We start from the raw sequence: 16,584 nt of genomic DNA on the forward strand, positions 1-16,584 counted from the left end.
TAGAGCTCCAGTTTCACTGCAGATCGCGCCCTACTGTACAAGTGACCATGTCCATTTGTTGGAGCTTTCCCGCCTACAAGCTCTCTCAGCTACACACACACACTGTAGTTAAAAAAGAAAAAAATAATTTCAGTTTTGTTTCGGTTTTCGGCCAGGATCATCCAGAATTTTCGGTTTCGGTCCAGAATTTTCATTTCGGTGCATCCCTAATATATTATTCTATTTCAATAATGTTATAGATATTTGCTCAAAAAGAAGAAAGACCAGATTAAAATATATGTCTTATCTTTACAATAAGGTGACTCATTAAACACAAGCAATCATATTCCTGAATTCTGTTTCTAGCCATAAATGTATCTAAACCATTTTTTAATGTATCTAAGGTATTGGCATTTACTACCTCCTTAGGTAATGAGTTCCACAATTTAATCGCTTTTACAGTTTAAAAAAAATGTACGTTGCTGGAGATTAAATCTCCTTTTCTCCAGCTTCAAATTGTGACCTCTTGTCACAAACGATTTCCTTGGAGTAAACAGAGTTTATGCCATCTCTAAATATGGGCCTTGAATAAATGTATATAAAGTAACCATGTCACCTCTCAAGCTCCTTTTTTATAGAGAAAGCAGACCCAGTTTAGCTAACCTCTCCTCATAGCTTAAGACGCCAATATATTTTGTGCAATGTTGGTCAAAACTATTGTAATTTTTTTTTCTTCTGCTTTCGATGCTTAAAATGACGCACTCTATGCAAACTGCCTAATGAGCCAACTTGGTAGTCATTTGAAAAGAATTAGAAAATGTTTGTTTTTTGACAGATCGGAGTGGCTGCAAATTTGAAAGCCGCTTATCACCTATGCCAAACCAATTCAAAACACATTTCTACAGATTGGGAAAGACCCCATTAACTGAAACAATAAACATGGATTGTCCTGAGAGGTTTTGAAAAATAGAGACTTTTTGTAAAATAGTGAATGCATTTCACTTTAAGTTGTTATAGGGTTTTTACAATGGTTTATACTTAGTTATAATTTTAATGAAGGGAATAAAAGAAGACTTTCAAGCAAAAAATGTTATTGTTATACAGGTACAAATCTCCAAATCCAGATTTCCAAAATCCAGAATAATTCTAAAATCCAGACTTTTTTTCCATTATTTTCTTTTAAAAAGATTATTTAAAAATTACAATTTTCCCCACCAGTAAGTCACAATCTTCTCTGCCTGCATCTTTGTGTTCAAAAATGCAATTGCTGGTCTATATATTTATTTGAAGCAACAACTATTACATTTCTAATTACAGTACAATCTTTTTGATGGTACTATGAAGTGTTAAAAATTATATAAAACTGCCTTTAGTTTGATTTTATAAGCTTTATTATGACATAAAAATGTTGCCTAAATGATGCAAATATTCCAAAATCCAAACTATTCTGCAATTCAAAACTTTTACGGTCTCAAACACTTTGGATAAATTATTTTGTATTTGTATATTATATTATTCTATTTCAATAATGTTATAGATATTTGCTCAAGAAGAAAAAACACCAGATTAAAATATATTTCTTATCTTTACACCTGATAATTGTGTATCTTAAGTTGTAATACTTTAAATTTATATATTAATAATAGCAAGTTGGTGTAGATTCATTTTATGTTTATTATGAAACACATTTATTTGTTTTTCTTTTTATATAAACATGTTTTAATGATCTATTGTTGTACATACAGAATGCCGTTGGAGACACAGCATTTAAAATGAAAGAGGTGTCATAAAGCAAAACTGGTGAAAAGTACAGGTTTAACATTTTATCTAGATTCTAATATTCTATTGGAATTTTAAATGTACCTTTTTGTGATGTGAAAAAGAGCAAAGAAAAGGTTTTACATCCACACACAGCATACACATTTAGTGCATATATATTTAGAACATATATACAAATACATATAGCTAATACAATATAGTATACACATGCTACTTTTTAACTTGTTCATATTTGTGTCTTTAGTGATACATTCTTTGAAACTTGAAAGTAGTATGACATTGTTAAAGGTGGACAAGTAAAAGTTCCTTCTGCATCCCATGAATATAAAAATATGCCTTTTTTTACATACCTCAACTGACTGAGGCAAATATTGTATCTACAAAATCAAATTCAATGTCATCTATGGCTTTAGGTTTGCGTTTGTAAATTTGACAGGTCATTTTAAAGAGCATAGGTACAAAAAATGAAATTTTGTACCCCAACTCATGTTGAAAGTTACTTGTCAGAAATAGTTAGAAGTATGCGATTTTCCTCTTGAAGCGTGTCCCTTCAGCTGTCACTTTAAAAAGGTTAACACTGTGCAAAAGAGCAGCCCAGACAAAAAAGGTTTCCGGCACAGTTTTAATTTAGTCAAAAGTCTATAAAACTTTTCTCTGTGACATTGTGTTTTCTTGTTTTACAGTTTCGTAATCCAAGGTTACTCCAATATGTGTAGCCACAGAAAAGTTATTTTTTCACCCCCCTTATGCTGATTTGGGTTGTGTGTTTGCCCTTCATATTTATGTGCGTCTTTTTAATTCTATGCCTGTATCCTATTGCTTTTAATAACATGCTGTTATGTGTTTATGTGTATCACAAATGTATTCGTTCATTAGCTTGGTATTATTAGGAAGTTCTGTTAACATAGACTTTTGTTTTTATTAATTATATGTGGCAGTACACTCTGAATTTAAATATATTTCTTTAGTTTTACCAGCTACAAAAAAAAATCTTCTAAGAGTGACGGCCAACTACTGTAAATGCATATCCTTGATTGTTGGATTCACATATTTTAAGACTTAAAATTAAATGAAACCCAAAGTTTATTTCATGATTTAGATAGAGCATGTAATTTTCAACAACTTTCTAATTTTCTTCTAATCAGCCTTTTTTTGTTCTCTTGGTATAATGTTTTGAAAACAAGGATGTATGCTTAGGAGCTGGACCATTTCTGGATCACAAGATGGCAGCAGATTTGAAAGAATGTTATCCATTTACAAGAGCACTAGATGGCAGCACTGTTTTCTGCCATGTAGTGCTCCAGATGCCTACCTAGATATCTATACAACACAGAATATCATGGGAACTAAGCAGAGTTGATAATAGAAGTAAATTGGAAACATTTTTTGAAATGTTCTGCTCCGTCTGAATCACAAAAGAAAATATTTGGATTGCATATGCCTTTAACGTGTTTTTTTTTTCTTTTCTTATGGTTCAGCTGTAGGTCACCCCAGATAATTAGTGTTGAAAATTGAATGGAAATTATATAAATTATTCAGTGGTGTTTTTTTAAACGTATATCCCACTTATTTATACCATGTCCAAACACATCTGTTAAAAGTATGCTTTCTATCTTATATTCTTAATCTTTGCATATGTAGCCCCTTATTTTAAAAAGTTATTCATGTGTATCCAAAACATAAAAGGAGAATCACTGCTGCATGCAAGGACAACCTCAGTAGCATGTCTGCATGCAGATACTACAACTAATTAGTGAGTCAAGTACCACTTGTGAACAATCAGTACAAACTGGCTGTGTCATGTAAATTTAGTGCAGATGCTTTGTATAAAAATGTGCAGGCACGGCTCATTATTAATATTCTAAAAACCAAAAATAAATCAATAGTTCTCATTAACTATAATAAATACGCCTCAAAATAATTATAAAAAGCCAAAAATAATAGATTAAAGGGCCACTGTAAGTAAATATTTTCTATGCCTGTTACTAACTAACTACCCCAAATACGCTTTTTATCAATAGCATTTCATTAACATATCTCTACCGTAAATCAGAAATCTTGTCTGCAAATTTAATTGTTTTCCAAACCCACTCTGTGGGTATCCTTTGCTCTGTACCAATCAGTTTACAATACCTAGGTTTCAAAATGGCGCTTTAAACACAAAGTTATTGGTTTAAGTATTTAGAACATGCAGTGCTGAAAATAGTGGGCAGGATAACGTGACATCATCGGCGAATAAAAGATATAACTTTTAGAACGTTATGAAACTTCGTTTTGGAGAAAATATAGGTCAGTAGGTTTTAATTAATGTTAATTAACTTTAATATGTTAGTTGTTTAGCTTAAAAATTATAACAGAAAGTAATCCTTTAAATATATGTATAGTTAAATCACGATAAGTGACTTAATTCTATAACTAAACACTATTGATATTACATTATCTCTTTGTAAAATTAATTACAGCAAAACTAAATACCACCTTCAAAACAGGCATTGAACATTCACAATATCACCTAATGCTCAAAAAGCTTCAAAAAATGTTGTTTCATTTCATGCCAATGAGTTTTTGTTCTTTTAGGCCCTAAATGTCTTAATTACAAATAGTGAAAATACATTAACCAACACAATTAACTTGTAGGGATCTTGAATAACTGATATAATTAAAATGTCATTTTACACACAAATATTAGGTAAGTCTGAAAGAGTAACATTCATGTTTCCATTTAAACTCTTAATATATAAAGTATTTCATTTGTAACTCCAACAATATAATATCTGTTTTAATTTCACTAAACTGTTCTAACCATTAGATCTGTTTGTATGGTTTACCATGAAGCCCAGCTGTGAATGTCCAGGCTGCAATTGTTTACTTATGTGCCAATATCAAAGAAAGAATAACGAAAAATATCTTCCTTAGGTCTTCTGTGGGCTTATATAAAGTACATTACGATGATGCTAAGTATGCATAGTATTCCAAATAATATGAGTAACGTAGAAAACATTTGTATTAATTTTACATCCTTTGAAGCCAGGATATAAGCCAATATAAACACGTAACTGTTACTGTATTTTGTTAAGGTTTCTTGCACATTGCTTAACCCTTTCTTACTTTTAAAAAGGCGTTATATTTCACAGCTCACTGACAGTGAAAACTGTGTTCTCATGTGGGCCTAATTCTTCTGACTGTTTCGTATTTGGTTAAAATATAGAAAGCTGGAAATCACCAGTGTGCTGTCATCATTTTTCTTTCACTTTATTTCTGTATACTTTATTGTGTTCATTTTCATTTTAGGTTGAACTTAAGAGAAAATACAATGATCAACATTCAAAAAGTAGGGGACTTCTGCCTGGCAGCCAGTGGTACGAGATTCAAGCATACAGAGCTCTCAACCAAGCACTGGGAAGGTATGTTCTCTCACAATTAATTACAATGCAATTTGGACTGTAGCTTATACAGTAATGATACACACTGTACAAAAATGCTTATTTTAGTGAATGTGACCTTGATTACTTCAAAAGATAAATAACCTTGGACAAACCATTTGCATAAATCTTTGATTTAAAGTTGAAATAAAGGCTATAACATTTAAAATTGGCTTGTGTAAATATAAGACCGTAGAAGCCTAAGGAAAAAATGTTTAAAAATCAATATATTATTAAATGAATATCAGCACCACAATTTGTTTAATTATGTCAGTTTAGGTTAGTTATGATGTATAATAGTATTTTCAATCATTTGAATATCTTCAAAGATTTCTTCCTTCAGACCAGCATGAAGCATGCTTAAAATGCACAACTAAATATTATTATATTGTGTCACTGTTTTATATAATACAAATAGTTTTTCTATATATGTATTGTCAAATATACATTGCATATATTATCCTTTCATTTGCTTATATTGTTCCTAAAATATTTGTAAGTCAATATACAAAATGTTTTTAAATGAATAATAATACCTCACCCACAAGCTAGAGCTAACACTCGTAACTGCTACTTGTAAATAAATGTTCCTCTTCCAGTATTAAAGCAGTATTTATATATTTAGTTTATATTAGTATTCATATTGGCACAGACCATTATAGTAGCTATGTGGTAGCCATTAAGTGTTGAAAATGTTATTGTTTTGTGGGAAAGTGTGTATGTTTTTAGTTTCTTCTTGTTTCATAACTTTGATTACATTTTTACTTGCACAGTTTTAGCTTTAATTACATGGAACACGACATTTAAATATATATAAATGTTAAGAAAATTATATTAAGCATCCTCAGTAATGTTTTAATACTGTTAATAAATATATATATATATATATATACAGTATATATAAATAAAAAATTTGGTTTAGCACACCTTACACCTGTTTGTTTGTGTATATATATATATATATATATATATATATATATGTGTGTGTGTGTGTGTGTCTATATATATATATATATATATATATATATATATATTTTAATAAAACTCCATTCGTTAAATATTTGTAGCAACTTTAGAAAATAAATCAGTTTGTCACGCTGAGACTATAACTATTTTCTCCTTTGAGATTTATGCAAAGGCAAAGTTCTTTTAATAATCATAAATAATTACATTTGCTGTTTTGAGTTTGCATATTAGTGCATAAAGTGCTAAAGAAACCGAGATGTGATGCTCAGATTTATCTCTTCTATTCCACCAGTTACATTGTATTTGTATATGTATTTTTAAAACAGATTCATGTGAAGTTTTTGCAAATTATATTTCTAAACTGGCTCTCCGCCTCTCCTGTTGCTGATTTACAGCATGCAGGGCTCTGCACAATCACGGCAGCATTTGTCTTTGTACAACAATGAGCAGCTTTGGGAGTGCGAGTCTAACATTGACCTTTTTTCATTACAGCTTCTGACAATGCTGTCTGTGGTATTGATTGACTAATAAGCAATAGAGTGATAAGCTTTGGAATAGATTAAAATAAACAATCAGGTGCCTATATTTGGAAAGAAGATAGTTTTAACAGTTGTGATTGGATTGAAGTGATGTGTTAAAGTTAATAAATCATTTCCAGGTGCTAAGTATCTGAAAGTATTGATTAAATATCTGTTGGTGCTCTACAAATAACTGATAATAATAATAATAATAAATGGATTGCGGTTGAACTGCTGTTAACTGCATTTGGAGCATTTTCACCTTGTCTTCCTTCAAGAAGTAATCTAACTCTATGGAACATTTTTTTAGAGCTTGGATAATAAATAAAAATATAAAAAAAAATGTTTATTTGCCCTGTTCCCTATTAAACATCACTTAAAGGCCATGGACAGGAAAGGAAAGTCACTGAAGACAAGTGACCTTTTACTTGACGATATCTTTCACCAAAATATAATATATGCTGACAGTGACAGAAAGTGGTCACATTTTGGGAGGAAAATGTCTACAGAGATTTATGGCAATGGAAGCAGAAACAGCTTGAATCTGGCACGTTTCTTTATAAACTAAAATGCTCTGCCATGCAGAAACAGCCAGGCAAAATAAACTTCTAAGCTTTTTTTCTGCTCCTTCCTTGGAAGCAACAGAACATTCTATATATTTAATTCAACCACTGAAACTTCATGTATCTGGTTTTGTCTAAATTGTTATTTTGTTTTATTGAATTAAATCTGACTGATTACATTTACTAAATTAAGATAACCATAATGACGATTAAAGCATTTTTATTAGTTAATTCCTTTAACAGACATATTCATTCTTTAAAACTTGAAATTGCTTATAATTTCTTGCCATATAATTACCATATAAAATGTTTATGTATAATTTAAAATAGAAAACTTTTCAATATACATAATTGTTTTTCTTTATGGTCTATGGCCAGTCACTTGGACGGTTTTGTTATCTGTATTTTTAAAACAACAATTATACATTCTAACGCCTACATTTGCAGTGCAGATATTTGAAAGATTGTGGGGCAGAAGGAGAATGACTCACTAAAGAGGCAGCATGGGTAGGTTATAGATCTGTATATGAACACTAATCTATAAAACCATGACTACAGATCATTATAGATCTGTATATGAACACTAATCTATAAAACAATCACTACAGGTCATTATAGATCTGTATATAAATACAAATCTATAAAACAATGACTACAGATACTTATAGATCTGTAGTATAAAAAAATCTATAAAACAATGACTACAGATACTTATTGTTTTATAGATTAGTGTTCATATACAGATCTATAAATATCTGTAGTCATTGTTTTATAGATTTGTGTTCATATACAGATTTATAATGATCTGTAGTCATTGTTTTATAGATTAGTGTTCATACAGAGATCTATGACTACAGATGCTTATAGATCTGCATATTAACCCTAATATATTAATCAATTACTACAGATCCTTATAGATTTGTATATGAACACTAATCTATAAAACAATGACAACAGATCCTTATAGATCTGTATATGAACACTAATTTATAAAACAATGACAACAGATCCTTATAGATCTATATATGAACACTAATCTATAAAACAATCACTACAGGTGCTTATAGATCTGCATATAAACACAAATCTATAAAACAATGACTACAAATCCTTATAGATCTGCATATGAACACTAAATCTATAAAACAATGACTACAAATCCTTATAGATCTGCATATGAACACTAAATCTATAAAACAATGACTACAGATGCTTATAGATCTGTATATGAACACAAATCTATAAAACAATGACTACAGATCATTATAGATCTGCATATGAACAGTAATCTATAAAAAATGACTACAGATCATTATTGATCTGCATATGAACACTTATCTATAAAACAATGACTACAGATCATTATTGATCTGCATATGAACACTTATCTATAAAACAATGACTACAGATCATTATTGATCTGCATATGAACACTTATCTATAAAACAATGACTACAGATCATTATAGATCTGCATATGAACACTAATCTATAAAACAATGACTACAGATCCTTATAGATCTATATATGGACACTAATCTATAAAACAATGATTACAGATTCTAATAGATCTGCATATGAACACTAAATCTATAAAACAATGACTACAGATCATTATTGATCTGCATATAAACACTTATCTATAAAACAATGACTGCAGATCATTATAGATCTGTATATGAACACAAATCTATAAAACAATGACTACAGATGCTTATAGATCTGCATATGAACACTAAGCTATAAAACAATGACTACAGATAGTTATAGATCTGCATATAAACACAAATCTATAAAACATTGACTTCAGATCCTTATAGATCTGCATATGAACACTAATCTATAAAACAATGACTACAGATCCTTATAGATCTATATATGAACACTAATCTATAAAACAATGATTACAGATTCTAATAGATCTGCATATGAACACTAAATCTATAAAACAATGACTACAGATCCTTATAGATCTGTATATGAACACTAATCTATAAAACAATGACTACAGATCATTATAGATCGGCATATGAACACTAATCTATAAAACAATGACTACAGTTCATTATAGATCTGTATATGAACACATCAGCTCCCACTGTAACCCTGCACCCCCTTAAGCCCCCCTCTGTAACCTTCATAAGTCCCATCAGCTCCCACTGTAACCCCCCAATAAGCACCCCCTTTAACATAAGCATCACCTGTAACCACCATCAGCCCCAACCCACATAAGTCCCAGCGCTCCCCCCTCCCTGTAACCCGCATCAGCCACAGCGCTTCCCGGTAAGTCTGCCCCCCTCCCTGTAACTCGCATCAGCCACAGCGCTTCCCGGTAAGTCTGCCCCCTTCCCTGTAACTTGCATCAGCAACAGCGCTCCCCGGTAAGTCGGCCCCCCTCCCTGTAAATCGCATCAACCACAGCGCACCCCGGTAAGTCGGCCCCCCTCTCTGTAACCAGCATCAGCCACAGCGCACCCCGGTAAGTCGGCCCCCCTCTCTGTAACCCGCATCAGCCACAGCGCTCCCCGATAAGTCGTCCATCCTCCCTGTAACCCGCATCAGCCACAGCACTCCCCGGTAAGTCGGCTCAATGTCGTAATGCGGCCACGGCAAGTCGAAGGCCCTCCTGTACGTCATAGGTAACATCAAATGGGGTGGGGCTAAAAATGGTATACTCTCATGGTTTAAAACCACGGCGATTAATCGCGGTTTAAAATCGCATCCGAAATTAATCATGCAGCCTTAATCTGTATATGAACATAAATCTATAAAGCAATGACTACAGATCCTTATAGATCGGCATATAAACACTTATCTATAAAACAATGACTACAGATCATTATAGATCGGCATATGAACATTAATCTATAAAACAATGACCAGGGCCGTTTCTAGGGGCGGGCAGACCGGGCAGTGGCCCAGGGCGCATTAGGGAGCAGTGGGGAGCACTTTAAAGTGGCAGTGCTTGATTAATAAACAACTGGTATAGCAGATGTTAAAATACACAGATCACAAGCATATACATTAATATATATATATATATATATATATATATGTATTTGAAAGGAAGCTTTTATGTTAATTGGCTGCATTGGTTGTCAATCATACTAATGGAGCAGCAAGATCACAAAGGGGGTTTGTTAAGACCAGATAACTACTTAGAGCTAAAACTGAAAGTAAAAAGGAGAGGAATCACCCTGAGGAAAGCAGTCTCCTATCTCACTGATCTGTGTCACTAAAGATGTGATGTTTTATGCATATGACAAATTATACATGGTCTTTACATAATGATATGTACATATTTTTAGTTTTACTGAGCTAATTAAAAAAAGTGCTTTAAAAAACTTTGGTTTCCACATAATAAGGAACAGGTTTTCTGTTAAGGACTGTTGAATAAAAAAAAAAAATCTTTTTGACATTATGCTTTTTTTTAAATTTATTTACTTATTGTTTAATAAAGGTTAAAGGGACAGTATACACTCATTTTCATATAACTGCATGTAATAGACACTACTATAAAGAATAAGATGCACAGATACTGATATACAAATCCAGTATAAAACTGTTTAAAAACTTACTTAGAAGCTCTCAGTTTAGCTCTGTTGAAAAGGTAGCTGGAAAGCCCACTACAAGTGGTAAATAAGACACTCCCCCCTCCCCCTTCTTTTGCATATGAAAAGACCCTTTACACAAACAGGAGCAAGCTGGAGTAGGTATCTCATAAAACTTTGGGGCTTGGTTGGAGTCTGAAAATCAGAGCAATGTTATTTAAAAATAAGCAAAAAACTTAATGGGCTATATAAATAGATCATCTACAAAACATTTATGCAAAGAAAAAATGAGTGTATAATGTCCCTTTAATAGTGATCGGTGTGTGTATGTGTCATTTACTCCATAATGACAATGGCAAGTTTTCACAAACTCACATGTGAGTGCTTGTGTCTGCTATTACTACCTGAGTGTGTGTGTGTGTGCCTATCTATCCCTGCCTGTGTGTGTGTGTGTGTGTGTGTCTGCTATCCCTGCCTGTGTGTGTATGCTTATATATCCCTGCCTGTGTGTGCATATCTCTGTCTATTACTGCCTGTGTGTGAGTATATGCCTATCTATCCCTGCCTGTGTGTGCATGTCTCTGTCTATTACTGTCGGTGTGTGAATGTCTGTCTATTACTACCTGTGAGTGCATGTTTCTGTCTATTACTGCCTGTGAGTGCATGTCTGTCTATTACTGCCTGTGAGTGCATGTCTCTGTCTATTACTGTCTGTGAGCGCATGTCGCTGTCTATTACTGTCTGTGAGTGCCTGTCTGTCTATTACTGTCTGTGAGCACATGTCGCTGTCTATTACTGTCTGTGAGTGCCTGTCTCAGTCTATTACTGTCTGTGAGTGCATGTCTCAGTCTATTACTGCCTGTTAGTGCATATCTCTGTCTGTTACTGCCTGTGTGTGCATGTCTCTGTCTATTACTGTCTGTGAGTGCATATCTCTGTCTATTACTGTCTGTGAGTGCATATCTCTGTCTATTACTGCCTGTGTGTATAGTATATTTGAAAAATAAACAGCTATTACAGTTCTTTATCAAATTATTTATGTGCAAAAATCTCATAGACTTTAATAGTGAATTTTGTAAAAAAAAAAAAAAAAATGTTATAACTTTACAAAATAATTGTAATAGACCCCTATTACAAATACACCCATTGACATGCTGCAATCCTTTAGAAAATCTTACCTGATGACTTTTTTCCAAAGTTCAACTTTAAACTCTATTGGACATTTTGTAGATACATTTTGGATAAGAATTTAAAGGGATTGATATGCATTAAAAAAATAAATATGCATAGCTATGAGAAAAGTATAAATATTATGGCAATTAGTAAAAGATATAAAGATATTTTTAGATAATATCAATATATTTGGAAAAAACATTGTAGTAGAAAAAGGACATATTTAAAGGGATAGGAAAGTCAAAATTAAACTTTCATAATTCAGGATACACCAAAAAATGTTAAGACAATTCTATTATTCTTGTTCTTTTGGTATCCATTGTTGAAAACATATGTACATATCCTTAGCAGCAGCAATGCACTACTAGGAGCTTACTGGTGGTTGGGCGAAACACACATTTGTCTCTTGCCATTTGCTCACCAGATGTGTTCAGCTAGGTCCCAGTAGTGCACTGCTGCTTTGGAGCTGACCTCTAAATGACAGTGACATGCAAGGTCTAGGAGGGGGACTTTAGAATCTGTGAAGGGGCGCATTTTGGATTTTTACCCTGGGAGCCAGATTCTCTAGAAACAAAGACTACAGATCCTTATAGATCGGCATATGAACACTAATCTATAAAACAATGACTACAGATCATTATAGATCGGCATAGGAACACTAATCTATAAAAGAATGACTACAGATCATTATAGATCTGCATATGTACACTAATCTATAAAACAATGACTACAGATCCTTGTAGATCGGCATAGGAACACTAATCTATAAAACAATGACTACAAATCCTTGTAGATCGGCATAGGAACACTAATCTATAAAACAATGACTACAGATCCTTGTATATCGGCATAGGAACACTAATCTATAAAACAATGACTACAGATCCTTGTATATCGGCATAGGAACACTAATCTATAAAACAATGACTACAGATCCTTGTAGATCGGCAAAGGAACACTAATCTATAAAACAATGACTACAGATCCTTGTATATCGGCATAGGAACACTAATCTATAAAACAATGACTACAGATCATTATAGATCTATGTATGAACACTAATCTATAAAACAATGACTACAGATCATTATAGATCGGCATAGGAACACTAATCTATAAAACAATGACTACAGATCCTTGTATATCGGCATAGGAACACTAATCTATAAAACAATGACTACAGATCATTATAGATCGGCATAGGAACACTAATCTATAAAACAATGACTACAGATCATTATAGATCTATATATGAACACTAATCTATAAAACAATGACTACAGATCATTATAGATCGGCATATGAACACTAATCTATAAAACAATGACTACAGATCATTATAGATCTATATATGAACACTAATCTATAAAACAATGACTACAGATCATTATAGATCGGCATAGGAACACTATTCTATAAAACAATGACTACAGATCATTATAGATCGGCATATGAACACTAATCTATAAAACAATGACTACAGATCATTATAGATCGGCATAGGAACACTAATCTATAAAACAATGACTACAGATCATTATAGATCGGCATATGAACACTAATCTATAAAACAATGACTACAGATCATTATAGATCGGCATAGGAACACTAATCTATAAAACAATGACTACAGATCATTATAGATCGGCATATGAACACTAATCTATAAAACATTGACTCTTTAATTGCTGCCTTTTAGAGTAGTATGTAGAGAAAATATTTTACCCAGCTGCAGAATTCACTACAATTCTACATGTAAAGCGATGAATAGAACTGTGACATTAGTTTTCCATTACAACATTTTAAGTTTATCATGTGAAACAATGACTACAGATCATTATAGATCTATGTATGAACACTTATCTATAAAACAATGACTACAGATCATTATAGATCTGCATATGAACACTAATCTATAAAACAATGACTACAGATCATTATAGATCTATATATGAACACTAATCTATAAAACAATGACTACAGATCATTATAGATCGACATAGGAACACTAATCTATAAAACAATGACTACAGATCCTTGTATATCGGCATAGGAACACTAATCTATAAAACAATGACTACAGATCATTATAGATCTATGTATGAACACTAATCTATAAAACAATGACTACAGATCATTATAGATCTATATATGAACACTAATCTATAAAACAATGACTACAGATCATTATAGATCGGCATAGGAACACTAATCTATAAAACAATGACTACAGATCCTTGTAGATCGGCATAGGAACACTAATCTATAAAACAATGACTACAGCTCATTATAGATCTATATATGAACACTAATCTATAAAACAATGACTACAGATCATTATAGATCGGCATATGAACACTGATCTATAAAACAATGACTACAGATCATTATAGATCTATATATGAACACTAATCTATAAAACAATGACTACAGATCATTATAGATCGGCATAGGAACACTAATCTACAAAACAATGACTACAGATCATTATAGATCGGCATATGAACACTAATCTATAAAACAATGACTACAGATCATTATAGATCGGCATAGGAACACTAATCTATAAAACAATGACTACAGATCATTATAGATCGGCATATGAACACTAATCTATAAAACATTGACTCTTTAATTGCTGCCTTTTAGAGTAGTATGTAGAGAAAATATTTTACCCAGCTGCAGAATTCTCTACAATTCTACATGTAAAGCTATGAATAGAACTGTGACATTAGTTTTCCATTACAACATTTTAAGTTTATCATGTGAAAAGTTTCAAATAAACTCGTATAATGTAAATGGAAGGTTAGACGTGTTATCTATTTACGAATTGCTAATTTGTTCTTACTTCTGAAAAAGTATACTATTTTCCTTTTATTTATTTGTGTTTTATGTATCTATTATTCCAGGTGCATTCGACATAAGAATGATTGGGGTGCCCTGATTTTAGTTGATGATCGATTCAGAAATAATCCTAAATACATTACTGGTATGTAATAAAGCAGTTAATGGCAAGAGAAGAAAACCATTGACAATGTTTTTAAATGCATATAACTGTATACGTGCACATTTTGCACTCATATCTATTGGATTTTAATGTAACGTAAAATACTTAGCATCTTTTGCTTTTAAATTTGTACTGTACAAGAAGGATTAAATTGTAAATCCGGTTATCCAGAATTTGTCTTAAGTTAATACTGTATTTGCCCTAATTGTAAGCAGCTCTGGATGCCAGACATATCATCTTAACGTTTGACTAAACAAAATTACTTTGGCTTAACTGAAATAACAGAGTGTAGCACATCTTGAATTTATAGAAAAATCACATCATAATTGCACCAAGGAACAATGTGGATTCAAAGGGCAATTTACCTAGGATTTTGCAGGGTGAAACATTGGGTTGCTTTGCATGGTGCAAGAAGAAATTAAAATGACATAATCTGTTGCTGTAAGTGACACGTGTTTATGTTCTGTTACATTGCTAATAACATGCTGTATATTCATGGTACTTTTCACATCGTACACAGTTTCTCTTCATGGTCATCATCAGCTGAACTGTACTTTTCAGAAATATTTTGTTTTTAACTTTCCTATATCAACATTAATTGTTTAATCTATAAATATATGGTCCACTACGTAAGCACCAAAAAAAAAGAATATTGATTTTTAACATGTGCTGTACGTAGAAAAGTATTTTTATTTGCTTTACAGAGACCCTTTAAATATAAAGCTACTGCCAGTAGGGGGAGCTCAGATTCCATGTTATGAGAATCGATGCTTGCAAACAAGCAACATAACTAAGAGTTTTTATATAACTTCCATATTTTTAACCATCTTTTTATTACATGAAATTATTTCAATAAAACATATTTATGTCGTGATCAGCATGATTTGTTTACATAATTTTATGTATTTTCTCATACTGCTACATAAAGCAGTAAATCAACTTTTAAATAATATCTTATTTTTTCTGCGTTATACTGAAACAATGCAAAAACTTTTTAAAAATTAGCAGTCATCATGTTCACTTTGTAGGACACTTAGGTAATGCAGAATGAACCAAGTCACTCAAAATGTGCATCTGATTTCATTCGCAGTATTATGAGCATATGTACAGCATCATTCTCTATCACTACCCCTTGACAAGCTAAAGTGCAAAAAAAAATAAAAATGTTTGATTAACAAATAATGAAGACGTATGCTCACTTATACCATGGTGTATGCATTTTAATTCTCTTTTATAATATGGTTGCTTTGATGCTTGTTTATGCTCTAAGACATCATGGTGACATTTTTTGAGAGACTGTGTTTTCAAATTCGCTATAATATTTAAGCATAATGAAAATAAAACAAAATTATCTTATAGTCAGTATGACTGTAGCAGCAACCAGTTTGGTGATAGTTGGAGGAGGCACTGTATGACATAATAACAGAGTAGACATAATTCAGTACAAAAAAAGATAAAGTCAAATAAATAAATCTGTAAAAAAAATTAAATGTATTTCCTAAGATATGGTGAGTCCATAGCTTGAGTAATTACTGTTGGGAATATCACTCCTGGCCAGCAGGAGGAGACAAAGAACACCACAGTTAAACTTCTAAGTATCACTCCCTTACCCACAACCCCCAGTCAT

General features: G+C 32.1%; 1 protein-coding gene across 1 annotated transcript in view; it reads left to right on the forward strand.

The window, feature by feature from the left end:
- BRIP1 (BRCA1 interacting helicase 1) overlaps positions 1-16,584 on the forward strand; it is a 1,071,924-nt gene that overhangs the window by 1,027,617 nt on the left and 27,723 nt on the right. The window contains exons 17-18 of the mRNA XM_053707344.1: positions 5,050-5,162; positions 14,860-14,939. Coding sequence (XP_053563319.1) covers positions 5,050-5,162; positions 14,860-14,939 — 193 coding nt within the window. The remainder of the gene's footprint in view (positions 1-5,049; positions 5,163-14,859; positions 14,940-16,584) is intronic.

Source organism: Bombina bombina, chromosome 3 (assembly GCF_027579735.1).
Source record: "Bombina bombina isolate aBomBom1 chromosome 3, aBomBom1.pri, whole genome shotgun sequence".
Classification (NCBI taxonomy): Eukaryota; Metazoa; Chordata; class Amphibia; order Anura; family Bombinatoridae; genus Bombina; species Bombina bombina.